Source organism: Cyprinus carpio, chromosome A23, assembly GCF_018340385.1.
Source record: "Cyprinus carpio isolate SPL01 chromosome A23, ASM1834038v1, whole genome shotgun sequence".
NCBI classification, from domain to species: Eukaryota; Metazoa; Chordata; class Actinopteri; order Cypriniformes; family Cyprinidae; genus Cyprinus; species Cyprinus carpio.
Window position 1 is genome coordinate 8,122,081 of NC_056594.1, and position 22,866 is coordinate 8,144,946.

Sequence of the window (22,866 nt, forward strand, 5' to 3'; positions counted from 1 at the left end):
ATGGAACAAAAAGCATCTAAAATATTGTAAAGATTGTGGGTGCTGGAAAACTTTTCAGATAAATCATGATACAGTATGCCACATGGTCATGTGACATGTTGTCAATGAGAAATTGAGACAGAAAACTAAATGTTTTTTTTTTTGTTTACAATTAATAAATAAATAGTGAAATTAGCATATAAGTGTGCTCACCAAGGCTGCATTTAATTGATTAAAAATACAACAAAAACAGTAATATTGTGAAATATTTTTAGAACTTTCTTTTCACTTGTTTCTTCTAATATATTATATTCAAAATGGAATTTATTCCTTCAGTGCCGATCACATGATCCTACAGAAATGATTCTAAATCTCAACAAACATTTCTTACTATCATCAATGTTGAAAACAATTGCTGCGTTTTTATTTTGTGCTCTACCTTTCTTCAGGATTCTATTCTGAAAAAAAAAAAAGTTCAAAAGAACAGGATTTGTTGGAAATAGAAATCTTTTGTAAGATTATAAATGTCTGTATCGCTTTTGATCAATTTAATGCAACCTTGTTGAATAAAAGTATACATTTCTTTCAAAAAATACTTTTAAATGGATTATATAATACCATGATGACATCTTAAAAGAATAGTTCACCTAAAAATAAAAATCACACATTTACATCATGACTTTCTTCTTAAAAAATACAATTAAAAAAGGATGATTTTTTTTTTATTCTATAAAAGAAAAAGAAAAAGTGAGAACATCACGGCAGCACTGAAAATGTGCTATTCTTGAAATCAGCTCTAATATAGAGAACTCATCACAATAAAATCAAGCCTTATCAATGACAAAGAACATACTAGGTTTAAATACTAAGTTAGATTTAGTCAATCACTCAGTAACACTTTCTGAGTATGCTACTAAAGTATGTGCATATACTGTATATTATGTAATCTGTACTAATGACTATATTATTATTGCATAAGGTTTTACATGAAAAAAGTACATATATTAAAGTGCTTTAGTGTTACAGTGAATGGTAGGCTGTTCTATATAAAAGGACAGGTCTAAATTAAATAAAAGTTATTTTTGGTAAATAGATACGGAATGTTAACAACATGCATGCACACTTGTACATTTTAAGAGTTAAACTCCTCCCTTGTCGTTTAAGTGTTTAGTCCTTCTGTTTTCAATAAAAGAAGATCCGTGTTGTTTTTCTCAGCAGTATTCCCATGTTGGTCACAAAAACAGACAGCCATGAAAAAAAGAAATGCTGCTTGCCAGATTGCTATAAAAAGCATCACTTGGAACGTCAGTTCTTCTTTAGAGCTTTGTGTTGATGTGTATTCGCTCTGATACCTCAAACTGCAATATAGCGGGAACGCAGAGTCCCACAAGTTCGGCTGCTTTATGCATCTCATCTGCATATTCACAACGGCCCTGAACCTCCGCTCCACCCACGTCAGGTCTGCTGCAGTAGCCTGCGGTAGTGGGGCATGACTTTACTCTCCGGTAGGTAAAGTGCCATTTCCAGAGCCACCAAGATAGTGAACTCGAAAACAATCAGCTCCCGACGGCTAATCCGAAACCTCTCCTCCAATTTCTGGGGACAAAGAAAAACAGATATACATTAGATATAAAAAGATATACAGATAGATATACAAACACTGACAACTTTGACAGGGTGAGCGCATTTTGGCCTGAAAAAATATGAAGCAGCACAACAGTTTTCAACAATGATAATAACAAATGTTTTTTGAGCATCAAATCAGCATATTAGAATGATTTCTGAAGGATCGTGTGACAGTGAAGACTGGAGTAATGATGCTGAAAATTAAGCTTTGCATCACGGGAATAAATTACAATTTAAAATAGATTAAAATACAAAAGTTATGTCAAAATTGAAAATAATTCACAATATTACTGTTTTTACTGTTTCTTATTAAATAAATGCAGCCTTGGTGAGCAGAAGAGACTTATTTTCCCAACTTAGAACTGTAGTGTACAGGTATGTGTGTTGACTGGAAAGTGTGTGTCAGAGCATCACTCACATCAATCAGTTGTTTGACCTCTTGTTTCTTCAGGTCGCTGCTAATCTTGGCGGCGAGTAGGAGGCATGCGGCCGCCACCAGCTTCCTGTTCTGCTTGTTGAGACGCCCCTGTAGGACCAGCTTCTCGAAGTACACAAATGCCATGGCTATGGTGACCGGCTGCAAGGAAGACTCCTCTCCCACTGAACAGATTTCTCTCTTCAAACTGACGAAGAGACGGAAGGACAGAGATGTGGGGAGACATAAAGAGAACAGATGACAATGACGAAAAAAAAAAGACAATAGTCATATTCATGCACAAATGTAACTTAAGTACTTTAAAATGTATTCATTCAGTTATTTGCATTTATTCAGTTCGTTTTCATAAGGTTTTAAGCTGTCTTTTGAAAAAGTTTGGTTTAATCTGGTTATTGCATACGTAATAACAATATGACCATATTCTGATTAACATAGGAATATTCCTTTGCATGTAAACAGTTATTGAAATAAAACAACATTTAAAATGTCTTTGCACCTTCTGATTTTGCTCAGTGTGAGTTTGATGTGGGGGAATTTTTCCTTAAAGGTCTCATTCATGTCCTTCTTCAGATCTGATGGTTTGACGTACTCTATTACTGTTGTCTGTAAGAGAACCACAGCGAGAGAAAGCGAGTGACGGTAAAAACAGAGAATTTACATTAGTAAGATAATCAGCTTTTTTTTTACAGTACACCACATTTGTATAAGCAGTATTATCCAGTGTCAGTAACGACGTCAGCTGGATAAATTATGTTTATCCGTGTCTGTAGGTCAGATCACACTGCCTTCAGCAGAAGCTTAATCACACAGATAGCCATTCATCCCCACATATGTGTCTGATGGGTAATTGATGTCCAGAAACAACAAACAAGACCAAACTGGGCTGCATTAAACATCCCAAAACACAAACATACATCTGTGAATAGCTAAATGGCTGAGCAGCTGTGTTATGTGGTATGATTTAAAGAAACCTTTTAAAAACAAGTCAAGTCATATTCAATTAATAATACTCGATTCTGATTGGCTCTGATTGGCTCATTGATTAATGCACAGGTAGTTCCAAGTCAGTTTAATCACCATTTTATATAAATGTGCTGCTTTCATTGATGCACGCAAACACACACACACAGAGAATGGCGATCACGCTGCACACACAGAAACATTCAGGAGCACAGAAACTTGTTTTCAGCGCTGCAATGTGACTTTTGTATATAAAATAGCTTCGATACGGAGTTGCTACATTATATTTCTCAGCGATAATTTAGGAGAGTTTAGTTTTTGACGTAACTAAACTCACAGCTTCATTGTTTATAGAGAGAAATGCACAGACGCAATTCACACATGCAACTTTTATCCCCCTCCTCAATAATTAACTTGAATAAATATTATAATTCATTCAAGAAAATGTGATCTTACTGTGCTACTTTATCTCTGTGTCTGATTTGAAGCAGGTAGAATGCTAGCTGTAACGTGCCATAACTGACGAAAATAATCAATACTGCGTTGCAAACATCATTAACAGCTTTAACTTGTCAGTAGGAATGAACCAGAATATTAGATTATTCAAATATTTGCTCGGTGGGTTGGCATTCAATTTTCAATTTTGAGATTCAAATATTATTATTATTTTTTTTTTTGGAACACCTGGCATCCCCCGTGAAACGGTTCCCATTTGTCCTTGAGTATGAATTGCCCATTAGTTAACGTCATGATTCAGTTCATCTGGAAGAGAAGACAAAAGTGCCGAAGACCTCAGCTGTGTGGGAGCACTTTAAAGTGAGTGAGGACAAGACAAAGGCAGTGTGCCAAATATGCGATTTGTATACTGTGATAAAAGCATTAGCAATTAATCGCAACATGAAAATTTGATACCGGCATATCCCTACTTGTCAGTGCTGGCAAATGACCATCGTATAAGCAGAATAATGCACAACACAATAATGCATTATCCCATACATATACAATGCATGTCTCACCATGTATGAGGCAAAGATGAGCACTCTTTTGTGTTTTCCACATGGCCACCGTGGGTCACTGAGCACGTTAGGGTCATAGTCAGGGTCTTCAAGGCCTGAAAAAAAAAAACAAAATAAAAAACCACACAAACAAGGACATAGCTGTGAAATGAGCCAATCAAACTACAGATAACACAACTGAATGTAGCGTGTACAAGCATGTTTTTGAGATGATGGTGAAAGCGTCTTTCTGAAGGCATAGGGGTAGTTCACCTAAAAATGAGATGTCTGTCACCTGCCAGGGTGAGTAAATGATGATGGATTTTTATTTTTGGCGTTACGTTTCCTTCAAGACCACACGTAAAAACAGCGGTTAGCATGTACAATCAGCGATACACTCGGTTGACACAAGTGTTGCTAATTCAGGTTTACTAAATAAGGTACAAGAATAGAGAGAGCTGAGAACACAAACAACACAAAAAACAAACAAACACAAAAAAACAAAAACACATTAGTAATTATGACACACACACACACACACACACACACACACACACACACACACACACACACACACACACACACACACACACACACACACACACACACACACACACACACACACACATCTGTGCCTGAAATGCTGTGATAATAACCGTGTCAACCAAGTTGACTGAAATGTCCCTACCCACTCTGTGAATAATACAGCATTAAAGCCTTTATTAAGCTCCCATCAGTTACTACACACTTTTGTGTATGAGTGTGTGTTTGTTTCCTGAGGGTGTATGTGTTGCATGCTTGTGTGATTTAATTTCACCATTTAGACATGAATGAAAGAGAATTTCAGCGTGTCCACAGTCCAGAATTAGCGTTAAAATGCTTTTAGGCGTTACAACACACATACACTTCTACAGTTTAACAAAGTCAGAAAAGGTCACAAGCAAAGGAATCTGTTATAGAAAAGAGTTACAGATGTTGTCAGATTTCAGAGAACTGAACAAAGTATGTGTGTGTCATTGGTTTGCTACATGCATGTGTGTGTACATATATATATACATACACAATTTATATATTTATATATAAAAAACAAACTTTTAGTTTTTTTGATGTGTGAACAAAACTTAGCTAAACCTTTATTATAGTGCACATGCCATCCCATAATCACAATAATCTTTGTGCTTTGTTACTTTTGATATGAAAGAAATTCTGAGATTTCAAATCCTGTCAATTTTATTACAAAATTCAAAATAAATTTTATAAATGAATTAAATGATAATATTTCAACAATGAATTGGAGCTGTGCAATTTAAATTGCAATTGAAACAGCAACTGAATTTAATATTGGACTTTTGGACTAACAGGATTCTCTGTATAGTTTAAAGCTTTGAGTTTAAAGTTGAATTTTTTTTTTTTCCTTAAGGAAAACTGACAAGTACTGTACCTGATACATATGCAAATTAATTGATGTAGAATTTAATTAAATTGAGAATCAAACTGAATCAAGAGCTTGTGAATTTAAAATTAAATTGTGAAAACTTAATTTTTGGTTTCGTTTTTTTTTTTCCACTAAATGAAAACTTAAATATTGGTTTTGGCATTTCGGCCAAAAAATACTTTTTCAGTTCTTTAAAGAAGTCTCTTCTGCTCACCAAGACTGCATTTATTTGATCAGAAATACAGTAAAAACAGCAATATTGCAAATTATTATTAAATAACTATTTTCTATTGAAGTATATTTTCAAATGTTATTTCTTCCTGTGATGCAAAGCTAAATTTTCAGCATCACTACTCCAGTCTTCAGGGTCATATGATCCTTCAGAAATCATTGTAATATGCTGATTTGCATACCCTCACAAGAGGTCCTCACAAGTCTACGCGTACTAGTTTGTGTGTGTGTGTGTGTGTGTGTGTGTGTGTGTGTGTGTGTTTGACATACCCAGGTCCAGGCCGATGGTGCTGTTGAGGCGAGAGGGAGGATAACTGCAAGGGATGCTGTTTCTGGAAAAGGGCATGGGTAGGGCAAGATCCACTGCGGGCTTGTGGTGGTCCAGAGCGTTAGTGGGGTACAGGAATTGAGCGTACGACACCGTCTGCACAACAAATAAGATCATAACAAGCTGTCTGTCAGCCTGAGACATCCTAACAGCACTTTTAACCTTCTGGATGCATCACATGAAGAGATGTAAAGCTGTCATTCCGGAGCAGGTCGAGTGGTATGCTGAGCACATTGTGACATTTCCTGACTGAGTGATTGACAAGTGCAGGGATAGAATGACAAGCTCTTACCCTGCCGTACATGTCCAGCTCCACCCCCTCCAGCCCCGGAAGCATCTCTAGGGTAGTGGATATTCCTCCAGATGAGTGCCTCCGCCGCTGAGCATCCAGATGAGGATCACTGACAGAAAGAAAGATTGACAGATGCTTGTTTTCATTTATTAAACTGGGATGCTCAAACTTATTTGTCGGCCGATTCCCTACCTAAAACAAAACACTCTGAGAATTTTATTATTGAGTTCATATCTCAATAATTTAAAAGGATAGTCGACTCAGAATTTCTGTCATCACTTACTCATGCCGTTCCAAACCCATAACACTTTGGTTTATCTTGTAAACATAAATCAAGATATTTTGAAAGATACCCGAGGTTTCTGTTCTGTAATTTACGTTTTGAAGAATCACCAAAGTCTTATGGGTTTGGAATAGTGTGCAATATATATTGTCTACGATAATATCGTAATTGGTGTTTAAATGATATGCAATTTGACATTATCAAGGATATCGCAAATATGCAGGCATACACTGTGAAATGTAGATTAGATTACTGCGCGTATGCATTTAGAGTTCACACTTTCACTGCGTGATTTAGTCTATTAAAATACATTCAGAATTCCCCCTAAATTCAAGATAAAGTATGACTTTTACATTTATATCGTCTGATATAGTTATCACACAAAGAGTACAGTTTTTTCTCCAAATATCAGTACAATTGCAATGTGATATTGATTTTGTAAAACAGTACAATGAACAATAAGTTAAATAGGAAAATAGTTTTAAACTGAATCAATCCAAATGAGCTGTTTGAATGTATCGGTTAAATTAATGACTCAATGACTCACTCCTGCAGCGATTTGCCTCCACCTACCAGCGATTTTAGGTTTATAGTTAAAGTATATTTTCCCTTTCTTTTTACACACATTTTTTTTTTTTTTATAAAATATTTTTACTTTTTTAGGAAGTTCTTTATTTTGATCACTTTCATTTTAAAATTCTTTAATTTGACATTTTTATCATTTAATTAATGATCAGCTTTTCAGCAACTCCCAAACCCTAGTTTGGGAAACCCTGATTAAGAGTAAATCTTACACAATTTCCAGGCTAGCTAAGCATGACTGAGGTCATTTGCAGAAGTATTAAAGGTAAAGGTATGACTGTTTTTAGTGCAAGAAAGCTGTATTAAAATTATAATGGAACTTCAGAGATAAACAAGTGCTGCAAAGTTTGTGTTCTTGTGGCTTTAAGTCCATGTCTAACAGCTTTGAGATCATCTAGGTGTTTGATATCATTTATTAAAACCATTTATTTCAGTTGATATGTGAATTTAAAATTTCCCTTTCTAGAATGTCTTTCCCCTTAATACCACCTATTTCTGACTAACTGTGACATACAACAAAATCTGTTGGATATTTAAAAATCAAAGCCTTTGCAATATTTCCTAACCCTAAACAAGATGAAAAGACATGTTACTGTAGCTCATTAAATTTAATTTTGCTTGGTTGAAAGAGCAGCAGACAGATTTTTACTGACTCTTTACTGAAAACATGAAGCCTACGAAAAGTTCAAACATGGAGCCAATTCAATGATCAACACAAACAAGTCTAACTCACCTAATACAGACAGCTTCAAATTCAACCTGATGTCCCAATGATTTGCTTTTCCTTCCAGACTGAAGTAGCGAAGTATGTTGTGTACAGCACTGCTCTTTAAGCACTGACTGAACACACACACACACACACACACACATATATTCACTCCCTCTTGCATTCTTTATCTAGAGTCTTAGACCGGTTGCATAACATGGCTGTTTAATTTCTTCTCTCTTTCAAAAAATGTGACTTAAAAGATAAAGTTTCCCATGGTCCAATTCCTTATTTCAGCATTTTATGGAACCATAATGTAGAGGGTGGGAAAGGAGAGGAGGTTGTTGGTCGTGTCATGCCAGGCCCAGCTCAGGGATGTGGGAAAAATTCCTTCCTGCCCCATTTGCCCTGAATCTCTCCCTGGATATGAATCCCCTGAGAGCAGAGGAACCAAACTGACCTTATATTCAACGTAACATATGCCCATGTGTATATCTGTCTATTTTGAGATTTATGAAAACATACAAAGACAAGTCATGGAAGTGACGGCTAGGAATGGAAATCTCACTTTTATTCCAATTCCAATTTTTCGACCGAACAATTCTCCAACCTTAATGATTCCATCGATTCTCCTATTAGTGTATTTTTGTCTAGTATTATTTGAACCCAGTCACCCCTAGGTGAATAACTGTTGCTAACTATATAAGAAATATACAAATATACTAAGGATAGACTTAAAGTTACTTTTTGGTAACTTATTAAGTGTATAAAAATTTAAAAATTTGATAAAAAATAAAAAAAATTATAAAACTTTTTCCGCATTATTACAAAAAACATCAACAACATCATAAATAAAAATATATACAGTATGTATGTGTGTGTGTGTATATATATATATATATATATATATATATATATATATATAATGTGTATATATATATATATATAATATATATATATATATATATATATATATATATATATATATGTATACACACACACACACACACACACACACGGAAGGACATATCAAACAGGCACAAATAAATCTGGGTAAATCTGTACTGAAAAACAGTAAACCTTAATTTCATGCCAACTTTAACTGTACACTGTTATATTAATTATTTATTAAACTTATTCAGGTCTTGCCGTTACTGTACATAACACAAACAGTTCTGGGTAAATTTTGAGCTGGCAAAAGTAATAATGAATGTTTCAGTGAGTTAGTCAAGAGCCATTACCACTGGTTCATTAAGTAAATGAGTCATTAGATTAGCCCTGATTAGCCCAATTGAACACTCAGAGATTTTTTGGCTGATTTATTAAATAAACTGTTTGAATCAAACTACACTCAAGGCTCAGACTGGCTGAGGGGCGCACCAGAATCCTTCCCAGAGACCAGATAACTTGAGAGAGACATAGTTTCGTAAAAGACATCAGAAATCATTAGGACAGCTACAATGTTAGACATTTCTGTAATTTCTACAGTTATTTACTGTATATCACCCAGTAAAATACTGAAAATCCACTTTACAGTAAGTAACTGTAATACCCTTTGCATCATGGGAATTTTCTGTGACGTCAAACTCCACATACAGCGACATATTGTATTGTTTTAAATTGCTGTATAATACTGTATTTGCCGTAACGGCCTCTGTGGTGCCATTCCATTGAGGCTGTTTTAATTCCCTCATTTCTTACGTTTGGATTGACAAGATTTGTCCTGCACCATGTCCACAACGCCACATCAGCTTGGGAAAGACTATATTGGATGAGTTAACGTTATGTTACATTGCTTGTAATGATTGGCAAATATGTTTGCCCTTCGTGTCAGAAACAGCGCAAGAGCTTGGAGTACTACTGTATGTCAGAAATTTCCCGGGGCATCAGTTTACTGTCCATTGTAGATAGTATCACGGATTATAATGGGTTCTATATTGTCTTTTGGCAGCGCTGCGGGTTTTCCCCGGGGATGAACCCGCGAGAGTGGAAGAGTTCCGGAGAACATCCGCGCTGTGTATCGATGAACCTTATGAGAGAATAAGACCAGCAAGCAAGGTTAAAATAATGTACGTATGTCTGTGTGTTTGTGTGTGTGTTTTGTCAGATTTCTGCACACCAGTTAATAAATTACCCGTTAACACTGAGGTAACTTTACCAAGGTAAACTCTGCTGTCCATTCAAACGACTTTGTCAGCGTATTGAATTAATGTACCGAATTAAAATTATCTTATATTAACATTAAGTTAACTAATGTGGAATTTTGTTCAGGGGTTAGTTAAGTTGGTCAGTAGCCTATTGAGAAAATCAAATCAAATGTTGGCTAGGTTAAACCTGTTTTATGGCTATCTGCCTTAATTTTAGAATTAGTTTGTTATAGTTTTTAATGGAATTTAAGTTTTACTGCATTTTTTGTATTTGTGTTTTAAAGGCAACTGCAATGAAGCATCAAGAAAGACATGAGCATGCCAACCACCCTGAGACTGATAATTCAGGTAAGAGAACAAATATGTTTTTGAGAGGTTTGTGTATTCTAAATGGGGTTTGCCTTTCAAAAGTGTGTCATTTCTACTTGACAGGAACATATTTCTATCACTAACAAAGTGAATGGTGAGCAAAGGTGGTGGCCACATTTTGGAGCAGCATCTGGGTTTTGCAGACAGCTATGTATTTGTTTTCCCATTATGTTTCTGTTGCATAAAGATTATTTGTGAGGATAAATCCAGAGAATACAACATAATGCACTGCAAAACGACAGGAGAAATGGTGAACTGTTCCAGCATTGGAAGACTGTATTTTCAATGCACACATATTCATGCAATGTTTTAAATAAAGAATTTGATATTTTATAATTTTTGTGTCTGTTTTAATTGAATACCAGCAGTACATACAGTAAAGGACAAAAATAAAATGAATTCTATACAAAAAAAAAAAAAAAACTAATTATAAAATCAAATGAAATCATATTAAAATAAATTAATTAAAGTAGAATACTGATGAATTGGATTTTTTATAGTAATTTAATGTAAAATGGTGCAGTTTGCTACTGTAAATCCAATATGGTTTGCCACTGTAAATCTTAATTACAGTAACTTACTGTAAAAACCCTTTGAAATGTCTACAGTGTAATTTGCGAGATGTCTTGTTTATACTTTCGTGTTAAGCATCACACTCAACTTAGCATCACACTATACTGTATCACCAAATCTGACCTTTGATTTAAAGAAGCAGATTTTCGTGTTTGCTGCATGAGTACCTGATATGAAAGCTCTCTCCATAGGGCAGCACAGAGAAGGCGGCACACAAAGACCTTTTGGCGCAGATAAGCACGATCCTGCAGTGGTAAACACAAACCACACAAACACACACACACACACTCCAGACACACACACACACACACACACACACACACACACACACACACACACACACACACACACACACACACACACACACACACACACACACACACACAGGCTCAACACTTCATAACCTAAATAACACACTAATCTCTCAGTACATTCAGAGAACAAACACAACACCTGTGACACCAGAGGGGTCAAATAGGACAGCCTTCAAAATACACTCCTTCCTCATGAGCACACACACAGAGCTAAAACAGCCTCAGTGTACACTTCTCTCTCACTTCTACACACAAACACACAGGAAGTGGGGTGGTGTCTGTGTCAGCTATGGTTATGCGTCTGCATTTTAACCATAGAAATGTGAAAGGGTGGTAAAATGGCAGTTAACATGAAACTGAGGGTCTGCCGCAGCAACCTAGAGAATTTTTCTGACACTTTTTTCATCAAAGGTCACATGACAGTGGAGAAATGTCACCAGAAAAAAAGAGTAAGTATGAGTGAGGGTAACTGAATCATTTTCTAGAGATTTCAGGGATGGATTTCAATTTATATCTCAGGTATCAATTTTGAATTTAATAGATTTAAACAAGTGTAATTTTAAATTCACAAATGAAATGTCTCCATTAAGAAAACCAACATACAAGCAAACAGTGGATTCAGCTTTTCAGATTTCAAACAGGTTTTTATTGAAGAATTCTATATTGAACACAAAAACAGGTTATGGATCTGTTTAGACACAGTTATCGAACTTTAAATTGCATTATAAACTGGATATTATGGTGAATTCTGTAACAGTGGCCCATTGTTTCCTATAGGGAAATAGTCTACAGCCGGCCTTTTTTTTTTTTTTTTTACACTGAGCCGAACATCAGGCTTATCGGTTTTATTCACCCGCCCACAGTCCTGTCTCTGACCCTGTGAATGTGAGTAGGTATGTGTGTATTTGTGTGTGAAAACCCAAAGCCTTGGAACCCATGCGGAAAATATGGACCGCTGTCTGTTTTGGGCAGTTTATAATGGGACTTTAGTAAACATAGTCGTGGTTCCTCAGATGGAATGAGGCCAGATCTCACGGAGAACAACCACTTCCTTAAGAGAGCAACAACAATCCCATCCAGTCATTCCTTCTGTTGAGTGGACAGTGCCAAAACTCACCATAATATCGAATTATACTTTTATTTAAAGTCAAACAGCAGAAATTCATATTTTGTAACTTAAGGATTCATATACTATTCTGGGGTTCTATTTTAGTTGGCATTCTTCAGTAAAACTTGTGCAAAATTTATAAAACAATTTGCATAAAAATATGTTACCAAAACAGTTAAGATCAGATGAAAATGCATCACGGGTGCTTTTGGTCAATTTAATGCATCCTTTAATGAATCCTTGCTTTATTTTGTTGATAATCTTACTCCCAAACTCTTGGACAGCAGTGTATAACTGTGTATATGGAACTACAGTATCTTTTTCTGGTGTTTAGGAATAATATCTATTCTTTTTTTTCATAGAACATCAAACTCTTTTATTGCACACAATAAACAAATAAATACAATTTCAAAGATAGGACCCCTTTAACAAACTAGTTCTGATAATAGGAAACATGTCTTCAGTATTTGTGTACAAATCGTTAGAGATATAATATCCTCACAGTACTGTAATTGTAATGCATCAGTGCCAAACTGAGAAGAAAAATGATGACTAGAGCCAGATTGTTTGTTTTGAAGCACAGAGAAGGGAAAACATGGCTAGCATGGGAAAAGACAGACCGACAGACACAAACACATGCACACACACAAACACACACGCACGCACGCACACACACACACACACACACACACACACACACACACACACACTCAAGCACACACACACACACACACACACACACACACACACACACACACACACACACACACACACACACACACACCCTGGGCTGTTATCACTGTTATTAAGAACCCCAAAACCCACACAGAGAAGTGAATAAACACACCTGCTGCCCCTGGTGTCATACTGCCTCATGTTCTTAATAAAGTGGACTTTCTTCACGGAGCGTGGACGAGGAGAGCCAGATGGGTTCCGACTCCTGAGGACAAATACAGATGGACAGAACATGGGTAAAATATGAAATACATTTGAACACATTTCAGAAAATCATATCTGGTTTCCCCTCATCATGCTTACACACACCTTTGACTGAAGATTATACAGAACATTTACAATACATGCTACTGTGGCAACATACAACTATGCAAAACAGCCCAAATATCTGACTACAAGGATTTAAACCAAACTCAATGACTTTAATGGAAAGAACCAAAACAAAACACAAAACTCAGCACACACAGATTTTACGCTGCTTGAAACTGTTCTACTGTATATAGAGTCATCTGTTATTATACACAAGTTCCCATTCAGCCAAGCACTGTTCCTCAAGGGAATGTGTCATCATGGCTAATGAAACTGGCCATGACCAGCTCCGCATTGCACCTTCATTATGGCTCTTTGCTCATCGACATGAAACTACCTTCACATTTTACTAACAGGAGACAGAACAAGTTATTACATTTTGATAAAAGACAGACTATTTCCTTTGGAATAATCTGCATTGATGAATCATTCACAATAAAACAATACTGAATCATTCAATGTGGGAAAAAAAACGGGGGTGATGTGATCAGAAAGTACCATGCTGCCCACATGGCGATCGGCGCTAACAATATGCTCAATATTGATTTCATATTGACTTCAAAATTATAGAAAATTTATTTTGTGATAACATTTATCCTCCTATTTTTTTTTTTTTTTACCATACCACACCATACCATTCATTAAGCAGAGACAGTATAAATGTTTTTTTCTTTCTTAAATAGTCATTTTATTTTTCAAACAACTCAAATGAATCACACATAGGAATGTACAAGAGTGCAAAGAGCTCTGCAATTCTTTGGAAAATATGGATTATGAAGCATTAAGTTTTAAATACCAAACACCAAGTGCCTGAGCAGACAGCCAGTCAAATCTCACTTGATTTCTGCTGCATTTCATCTGGTCCTGGTTAATAATGTGCAAACCAGCAGTTTTATAATTGAATAGTTGACACCAGACTAGCTAGTCGGTCTTAAGGAAGCCCAAACATGATGACGTGGTTCAGACACGTGTTTCTGAAAATTCATCAAAAAACCCTGCACAAGAGTCAGTTTGTTGGATTACGCGTCTTACCATAGCTACAGTTACGTAACTTTCAGTCTATGTCTCATCTGTATGTGTTCTAAACCCCTCTATCCCTACACGAGCATCACAGATTTCTACCACGTGCTTTGGGCACAAAACCAGGCCACATTTACCTTCTGTTTGATTTGAAAACTATTGCACAACCCTAGCGTGCCGAACAAACACAAACAGCTCCCCCTATTCACACCCTCCATCTGATCTGCCATTTGTGTGGTGATACACCCTCCCTCCAAATCTGAATTACGGTTATCATAACCTGCACCTGCGTACAGGCGAGTAAGAAAAAGAGAGCAAAAAAAAGCTAAAGACTGTGACAGAAAACAAATGACTTAAACGCCCTTTCCGAAGCAGCTGCCAGCTTTGCGTAAACCTCATTCTCTCTCTGCCCATCTGTCACTCACTTGATCCCGACATTTCATTTATTCAGTCTTTTCTTTTCTGTCTCTCTCTCTATTTCCTAGTAAATCTCCAATCCATTTGAATCCAACTCAAATGCAAAAAAAATGATGGAGAGGAAACTAAGACATAAGCTTGGCGAGGTGGGACACTGGAGGTCATATCAAATCACAGACACAATCAGAGTGGGCAGACTGCCCAGAGAAAGATGGATCATCCATTAGAGTATTCATGGAAACAACTAATTTTATTATCGATTAGCAGTCAAAACTATTACATTTAGATGCACTGGTATTAAAAGTCTGGCCAACAGCAAAAAGCAGAATGTTATAGCACCAATATGCATTACAATGGTATTACATAGTTTAGAGATGCACTGGTATTAAAAGTCTGGCTTGTTATGAATGTTATAGCACCAATATATCTTACATCCCTACATATATTTTATTAAGTCACTATGAATTTCCAATTTGTAAAAGGTTACTCACTATTAACTAACTATTAACTACAAATTTTGACATGTTAGTAATATGCATAATAATAAGCAACCTGTTAATAGTGAGACTAATGTGTTACCCTTTTTGGTACTGATTCATCGTAAGCCTCATTTATCTGAACTTATGACTATGAACACTGCCATAATTATATACAAATAATGCTTTTTTTCACTCAAAGAATTAAACTCAGATCAATGAGGCTTACGAGCAATCAGATCCAAAAAGAAATTCAAAACCTGTGCTAATTGAAAGAAAACAAGTTGATAAAAAGACTGAATCCAAGACTTGGTGATTTTTACAAGCACTTTTTAAAAGGCAGGTCATTTTTGACCAGGAACACCAAATTAGGAAAATGATTTTCAGCACAGCACACACACCAAAACGAATTCTTCAAACTCAGCAGTTTTATGTTCAGCCAAAGATTTCCTCGTGCTATCACATAAAATTGTCAAACGATTGCGAAACAACTTCAAGAGCAAAATTCACATGAGAGGATGACTCTCATCAGTCCATGGAATCTCTTCCAGCAGGCTGGCAAAGATAAACAGACAGTTAAGAAAGAATGTACAGTCCTAGAGGAGTAACTCAAGTTAAGAGGCAGAGGGAATGTTAACCCTCTACATACTGTACCACTGCTCTTCTCTCTTCATATCCCATGTGTGTTATATTTCTCATAATTTTATGTGCAGCAGATCCCTGCCCCTCATTCCAGGGGATCAATAGCTGTTCCTGGCCAACTGCATGCAGTCAGGCCACAGTCACGTCACAAAGATTTGAATAAATACCTTGGCGTAATCCTGCCTGGACTGGACACGCACAGAATTAAAGTGCTGAGAGAACATATGGCCTGATTCCATGCTTCCAGTGTTCCAATAGCACACAGGGATGAAAGGCTATAGGCTAGAATATCAGCGTTGGCGCAAAAAGTGCCAAGGCGCAGGCTCAAGAGGAAGTGCCTCAGAGGAACGAGTGGGTGAAATGTCAGGCCTCAATCAGTGGGCTGGTGTGCTGGAGGTGTTACATGGGTTACAACACAATTTACGAGTGAGATCTTTTGGTAGCATTATCTAAAACAGCTGGTGTTTTGGATAATACATCAATATACAACATCAATGAATACTTCCAGTCAACAGTTTTCAGCACATATTGTACTAAAGAAGGCCAATTACTGAACCCCAAAATAGGACATGAACCCTTTTATTTACAAAATGTGATTGTCAGTTATCTGACTTGGATTACATAACATAAAAAATTATATTGTGAAGAGTTTTTGGCACAGTATGCTCAACATAATGAATGATTGGATGGGATTTATGTGGTCCTCTACACCCAAAAATTTAAATTTTCTGTTAATTTATTCACCCTCATATTACAGGTAATAATGTTTGGTTTCTTGCACGCCGATCGTTTTGCTTTATGAGACCTCAATATGATGTCAGGAGCTACGGGTGTTCATTTTGAATTCCTGGATATGCTTTTTTTTGTTCTCAAATACAGGCAGACACTGACTTACATTTCATGAATCACCAAAGACCAAAGTTTCCGCTAAAAATCTCCTTTTTACTGATTTAAAGAACAACAAAAATGCAAACAACCAAAAGGATTCAACATTTAAATAATCTTAAGAAACACATAAATAATATAAAAAAAAACATCCCTTAAATAAATTGTTGTTCTCCATGAGATCTGTCATATTCCAGCTAAAAGCTTAAACATTCTACTAACCCCAAACTTTTGAACAGTAGTGTAAATAACTTGTTATTTATCTGTCTTTGTTAATAGGACAGTTTTGTTAACAATTATCTGTAAAAATAATAACAAGTAAACACAATGGTATATCAATCACTCTCATTCATATAGAGAATAACATTTGTTTTCAACAGCAAGGAGTGTCAGGTGAGCCTTCCTGTTGACATGAGAGATGGTTTCTATATAAAATCTTACACTGTCAGCAGATCTCACCACTAGTGAGTGGCCAAATCAGAGATACAGCTTTTCTTCCTACTCTTATCATGTGCAGAACAAGAGCGACTGAATTCACTGTCACAGACTCAATGCTTCAACTAGTTGCATAACTAACTAACTCTTAATGTGAAGCAAGTTGTCATATATAACAATTTACTTTATGCACGGTTACTTCCTGGTTTTAGATAAGCCAGCTCAGTCATTTCTGGTCAAATGTCAAAAACAGCTGTAAGGGGAGCACATAAACTTTCTCTACATAATCCATTCACAATTTGAAGAAGAAAAAAAAAAACTTAAAAAAAGTTTTTATATTAAATTTAATATTTAATGCATTATTATTTAATTGTTACACTATTAATAATTAACTTACTTAATTTGTAGTTACTAGTTAAGTATTTAAATAATTTCCCTTCTAGGCTGTTGGTGTCTCGGCTTAATTATTTATTTTTTTAAATGGCATGAGACTTTGTGACTTCCTGCACTTGCTATACTTTATACTTCAGTACAGTAAAAGTCCTAAAATTTGTTATAATAGTCATTTTATAATAAATTCAAAACTGATAATGAGAGATCCTCTGCTGCCATCTACTGGTAAAAAACTAGGGAGTTGAAATGGCAACTGATAATGAGAGATCCTCTGCTGCCATCTACTGGTTATAATGCTAATTTCATGTCATTTTCATCTCAAGAAGTCTTTGTTTTCCACTAGGAGACATTTTTGGTGTATTTTTCATTTCATCTTTATGAATGAAAAGTTAATCTTTAAAGTGAATTTTACTGTACAGCTGTAGCATTGAGAAATAATAAAGGCTTTAAAATATTAACCCTCGGTTTCACAGACAAGGCTTAAGGCTAGTGCCAGACTAAAATGCATGTATGAGTTGTCTCAACTGAAAATATCTTGCTCTGACATATCTTAAAATATGTCAGGGTCGTTGTTCTGTCTCAAGATGCACACCTGTAAAGACGTTTTTATAACAGCTTTAATATCTTAATTTAACTATGGCCTAGTCCTGTTTTAAGCTATGCCCTGTCTGTGAAACCAGGCCTAAGTGTTTTAAAAACTATGAAGGTATTGATTATCAAGAATACCACTATGAAGTAGTTTACGAGAAAGCATCTCGAGATAGCCTAAAGTTACGATAGTGTTTAGTTGTAAGCCTAAAATATTAAATAACATGAGTTTACATGTACATGAACATTACACAAGTAATTGTTCACCCAAAAAAAGAAAAGTCTATCATCATTTATACACTTTTGACACTTCAAAATGTTCATAAGGACATCATAAAATTAATTCATATGAATTATGGCAGTTCCAAGCAATCCAAGTCTTCTATAGACACTTGACAGATTTAGGTTTTTATTCACATACAAACATAAATCAGCACACATAGGCTACATAAAGCAAACTAAACTAGGTAAACAGAAGCTCAACATTTTTTTGCTTGATGCATGTTTGCAATGTTTTTATGAACTTGAAAGCATCTCCCGGAAGCATCTATGTTTTGTTGGAATTAACTGAATGGAAGGGCAAAAACCTCTCAGATTTCCTTAAAAATACTTTTTCTTTTGAGGATGAATGAGAGTCTTATGGGATGAGGATGAGTGAATGATGACAGAATTTAAATTTTTGGGTGAACTAACCTTTTTCAAACACGATTTCTTCATTAGAAAACGCATGTCTAGTGGAGCTTGATGTGAGAACGTTTTAAATGAAGAGACATTAAGATTCACCATTTCTAAAGTTACCACAGGGAATCATATTCAAATGATTCAAAAACAAAAACTGAAAAAAACAAAAACACCGAAAATATAAACATCCCTCATGCAAAATACTTTCAACTACTGATTACAAACCAGCTCTGTTTTGAGCAACAGTTTAAGGCCTCAAAGCATTCTGACAATGCATGAGGCTGAGAATTTGGCAAGCGTGGTCAACAAGCTCCTACTTGTTGGACTATTTAAACAACCTTTATGTCTTTATTTTAAATGTCACATCTACGAACGGTTATTCAAGTTCTCTACACTCCACAAAGACAACTCACTCTGAGAGGTTGTTTTAAAGCTCAGAAAGGTCAATTTAAATTGCCTGTTGGATGCATTTACTGGAACTTTTTTAAAAAGATGTAACATCTGGATCAAGCAAGTTCATGTAGCCCTGATTTATTCTTCAGTGCAGAGACGGTTCATTCCCTCAGGCCTGCAGAGACGCTTTGAAGGGTTGAGAATATGACAGAATGTCTTAAGCTTTAATCTCTGCAGGTACTGTGCGCACAAAGCAGCGTGCATCGCTGGAAGAGCACCACCACCCTTATATGCAGCACAGGCTGACCTCAAAGCGCCAAACGATAAAACAAAGCAAATGTCTGCCACAACTTTCAGTCTGGTTTGAGTCTACATGTCACAACCGCACCCTTTTTAAAGTAGTAGGTGGAAGAGGGTCTGGGTGGGTGGGGTTCGGGGCGAGTGTGCAGTCAAAAGAATAAAGACCACCTATTGCTCAACAGACTGTTGAGATTAAGAGCTAAATATAAATGCCAATCTCTCACTGTGTGTATGACAAGCCTTTTCACTTCCTCATGTGAAGAGATAACCCAACCAAAGCTGAAAACGTCTTGCACAAATGGCCATTTCTAGGCAACGTTTATTTGGCTGTGAAGTAATCTGGATTCCAGAAAGTGGTTTGTTCAGCCTGTGGTCAGTCAGAGAACTACTGAGAATGAAAACAGTCTTTTTTTTCGCATATTTTGCATCTCTGGAATAACATTTGAAAGTCAAGCAGATAAAATCTGTAGAGGTGGCTTGTCATTTCACCCTCATTTTCGATCTGTATACATATATATATATATATATATATATATATATATATATATATATATATATATATATATAAAACTTAAAATAATGGTAATAAAGTGACATTTAGAAAGGATTTTGGAAGCAAACCGGAAAAAAGGTGTGTTTTAAATCAGTTAACTGGAGATCACACAACCCCAGATGGTTCATTCAGTGTAAATAGGGGTGAATATTTAAAGAACAAACAAATTAGACTCTGATGGGACAGATATGGCAAATGACTCAAAATCACATGACGAAACAAATGCATACACTTTGCATTTAGTGTATACTGTACATTGTCCTCTGTAATCAGTTCTTTGACACTTCTAGTAAATAATAAAAGAATGAAGTGAGTGTTGCAGTTGGCAACATTACGTCACATTTTATATAAACATTTCCAACCACTCTTATCATTAGTTTGAATGACTCTATGGTGCCTCTCCCACTAAATACGCAGGTTGGGTCAAATCAGTTACAAAACATGCTCATTCAAACTGGTCAGAGAAATGACTAACACCTTACATTACGTGTCCATGTTATTACTGTAATATTTAACTACAAATATATATATATATATATATATATATATATATATATATATATATATATATATATATATATATCCAGAAGAAAAAAAAATACATATTATTAAGCTCCAGAAGAAAAAAAAAACACTTTAATTATATATTGTTGATCAGAATTACTGAATAAAGTTTAAAATTAATATTTAATATTAATAATTTATCGAAAATACCACAGGCCAAGCATTTAACCATAAAAATATAACGTTCATTTATCATATGACGCCCAAATATGCGATAAAGGTAGGCAAATCACTAGATATTGACACACGACCAAGTGGACTGTCTTTCTCAGAAGTCCAGGTAAACTATCAGAATGCATTACCCGTGCTATCTAGAGCGCACCGCCTCTAAAGTGAAACCCCCCTTCAGAAACCTGTGCAGAACCCACCGCGGTCGAGACTCCAGCGAAGAGCCGCAGCTCTGCACTGACAGCAGCGTCGGAGACTTCCGCGCTCCGAGCGGAGTGGGCTGCAGACTGCACGGGGACAGGAGATTGCTCTGCGAGGAGAACGAGCCCCTCTCCCTCTCCAAGAAGATGTCGGTACTCCCGACGTTACTAAACCCAGAATCCGATGGCAGAACCAGGATGGGCGGGACGTTGAGCAGCCCGAGTCTGGGGACAGAGAGGCTGGAGAAGGTCCCATCGCCACTCGCCGCAGCGGACAGTTCGCTCACAGTCGCGCCGATCTCAGAGCACTGAAACTCGGCATCACTTGGGCCCGCTGCGCTCACATCGTTCCGCACAGGACGTCCGTCCAAGGATATATTAGTGAGAAAGAAAAGCGCAGCTTGTCTTTTCCGCAGATGCTCTCTGTGAAGTTTGCCAGTGCACGGGTTCAGTGTGCTCTGCGTACTGCACGCAGCAGCGGCCATTCTCAAGTAAACAGCTCCGCTGCTGCTCAGCTCTGTTTCTACCCCGGCGCGACTCGCCCGGACACGCCCACTCGCACCTGATTGGCTTAGAGGACAGGATTTTAGTAAATAGATAGAGCGTGCGCGGATTTCATTGGCTGATGAGTCATGAAGCGTTTGAAATAATTCCACAGGCGCGCTCTGACAGAAGAGAGCGAGAGAGAGAAAATGAACCACTGTAGTCTGTAAATGCAGTTTTTGCTGCTTTGTTATTATACAGTATATTCATATTTCAGAGACCAAAAAAGCAAAGGTCTATATCTACAGTACGCTTTAGATGCCTCATTGTACAGTAGCAAAATAAACGAGTCCTTTCTACCCACATTTTTGGTATATATCCTAACATTTTACTTTATTACATTTTACAGTGTTTTACTTAAAATAAACAGTACTTTGAAGTCACACTTTATTATAAACAGTAATGTGAAGTCAGTCAGGCCTTTATTCGAATCAGTACTGACAGTTAAAGTATAAATAATTTAATAATAATGCATCCTCTCTATCCTCTGGCCTACTAAGATATTCTACAGAGGACCTCAGTTGGCCCTCCTCATCACAGGGCCTGGCACAAATGTTCACTGTTGACCCCCCACCCACCCCCCACCCCCTAAACCCTGTCTGGCCCTGTTCTTCTGCTCCTTCGCATTACATAACAAACGTTTAGCCTGACAGATGTATGTGCCATTTTGATAACCCCCAGTGCTGGGCTCAATGCCCATCAACCTTCTTTGGTTGGCATAGATAAGAGGGAAGGGCATTAGACTGTGGCAAGGTGACAGTGTCACTGTAAAGAATGTCAAGGCTGAGTTTTTCATGAGTTATTTTCCCTACAGACAGCAGCCATAGTCAATGCCCCTCCGGCTCCAGCAGATTACTGTACTGTGCACTGGTTGGAAACAAACTCTTCACCATCATCATTGTCGTCATTATTACATGATCGCTTTCTCTTTTTCTCCTTTTATGTCTAAGTGACCTTTTCTCCAAATACATTGTTATTTATGGTCTTTCTGGCACTTCCTCACTACATTGGTGCTCTTTTGTAAATCATTCACGCAGAACATGAAATAACCAAATTTGCATGCAAATAATACGCAGATTTACAAATGCAAATTAGATGCAAAAGGACCAGCAGCACTCAATGTGGTCCAATAAAGTGCACATATAGCACATTTACTGTAAACTATTTGAATCTGAACTACTTTTTGAGTTTGAATTATAT

General features: G+C 36.5%; 1 protein-coding gene across 1 annotated transcript; it reads right to left on the reverse strand.

Moving 5' to 3' along the window:
• Positions 1 to 715: 715 nt before the first annotated feature.
• On the reverse strand, positions 716 to 21,813 carry LOC109094601 (CDK5 and ABL1 enzyme substrate 2-like). Its single transcript, XM_042712889.1, has 9 exons — positions 21,124 to 21,813; positions 13,212 to 13,304; positions 11,110 to 11,187; positions 6,283 to 6,391; positions 5,933 to 6,086; positions 4,018 to 4,112; positions 2,538 to 2,644; positions 2,024 to 2,228; positions 716 to 1,575 (listed from the first exon to the last, which is right to left on the reverse strand). The coding sequence occupies exons 1-9, from the start codon at positions 21,606 to 21,608 to the stop codon at positions 1,435 to 1,437; spliced, it is 1,467 nt and encodes a 488-aa protein (XP_042568823.1). The 5' UTR covers positions 21,609 to 21,813; the 3' UTR covers positions 716 to 1,434.
• Between the last annotated feature and the right edge of the window lie 1,053 nt (positions 21,814 to 22,866).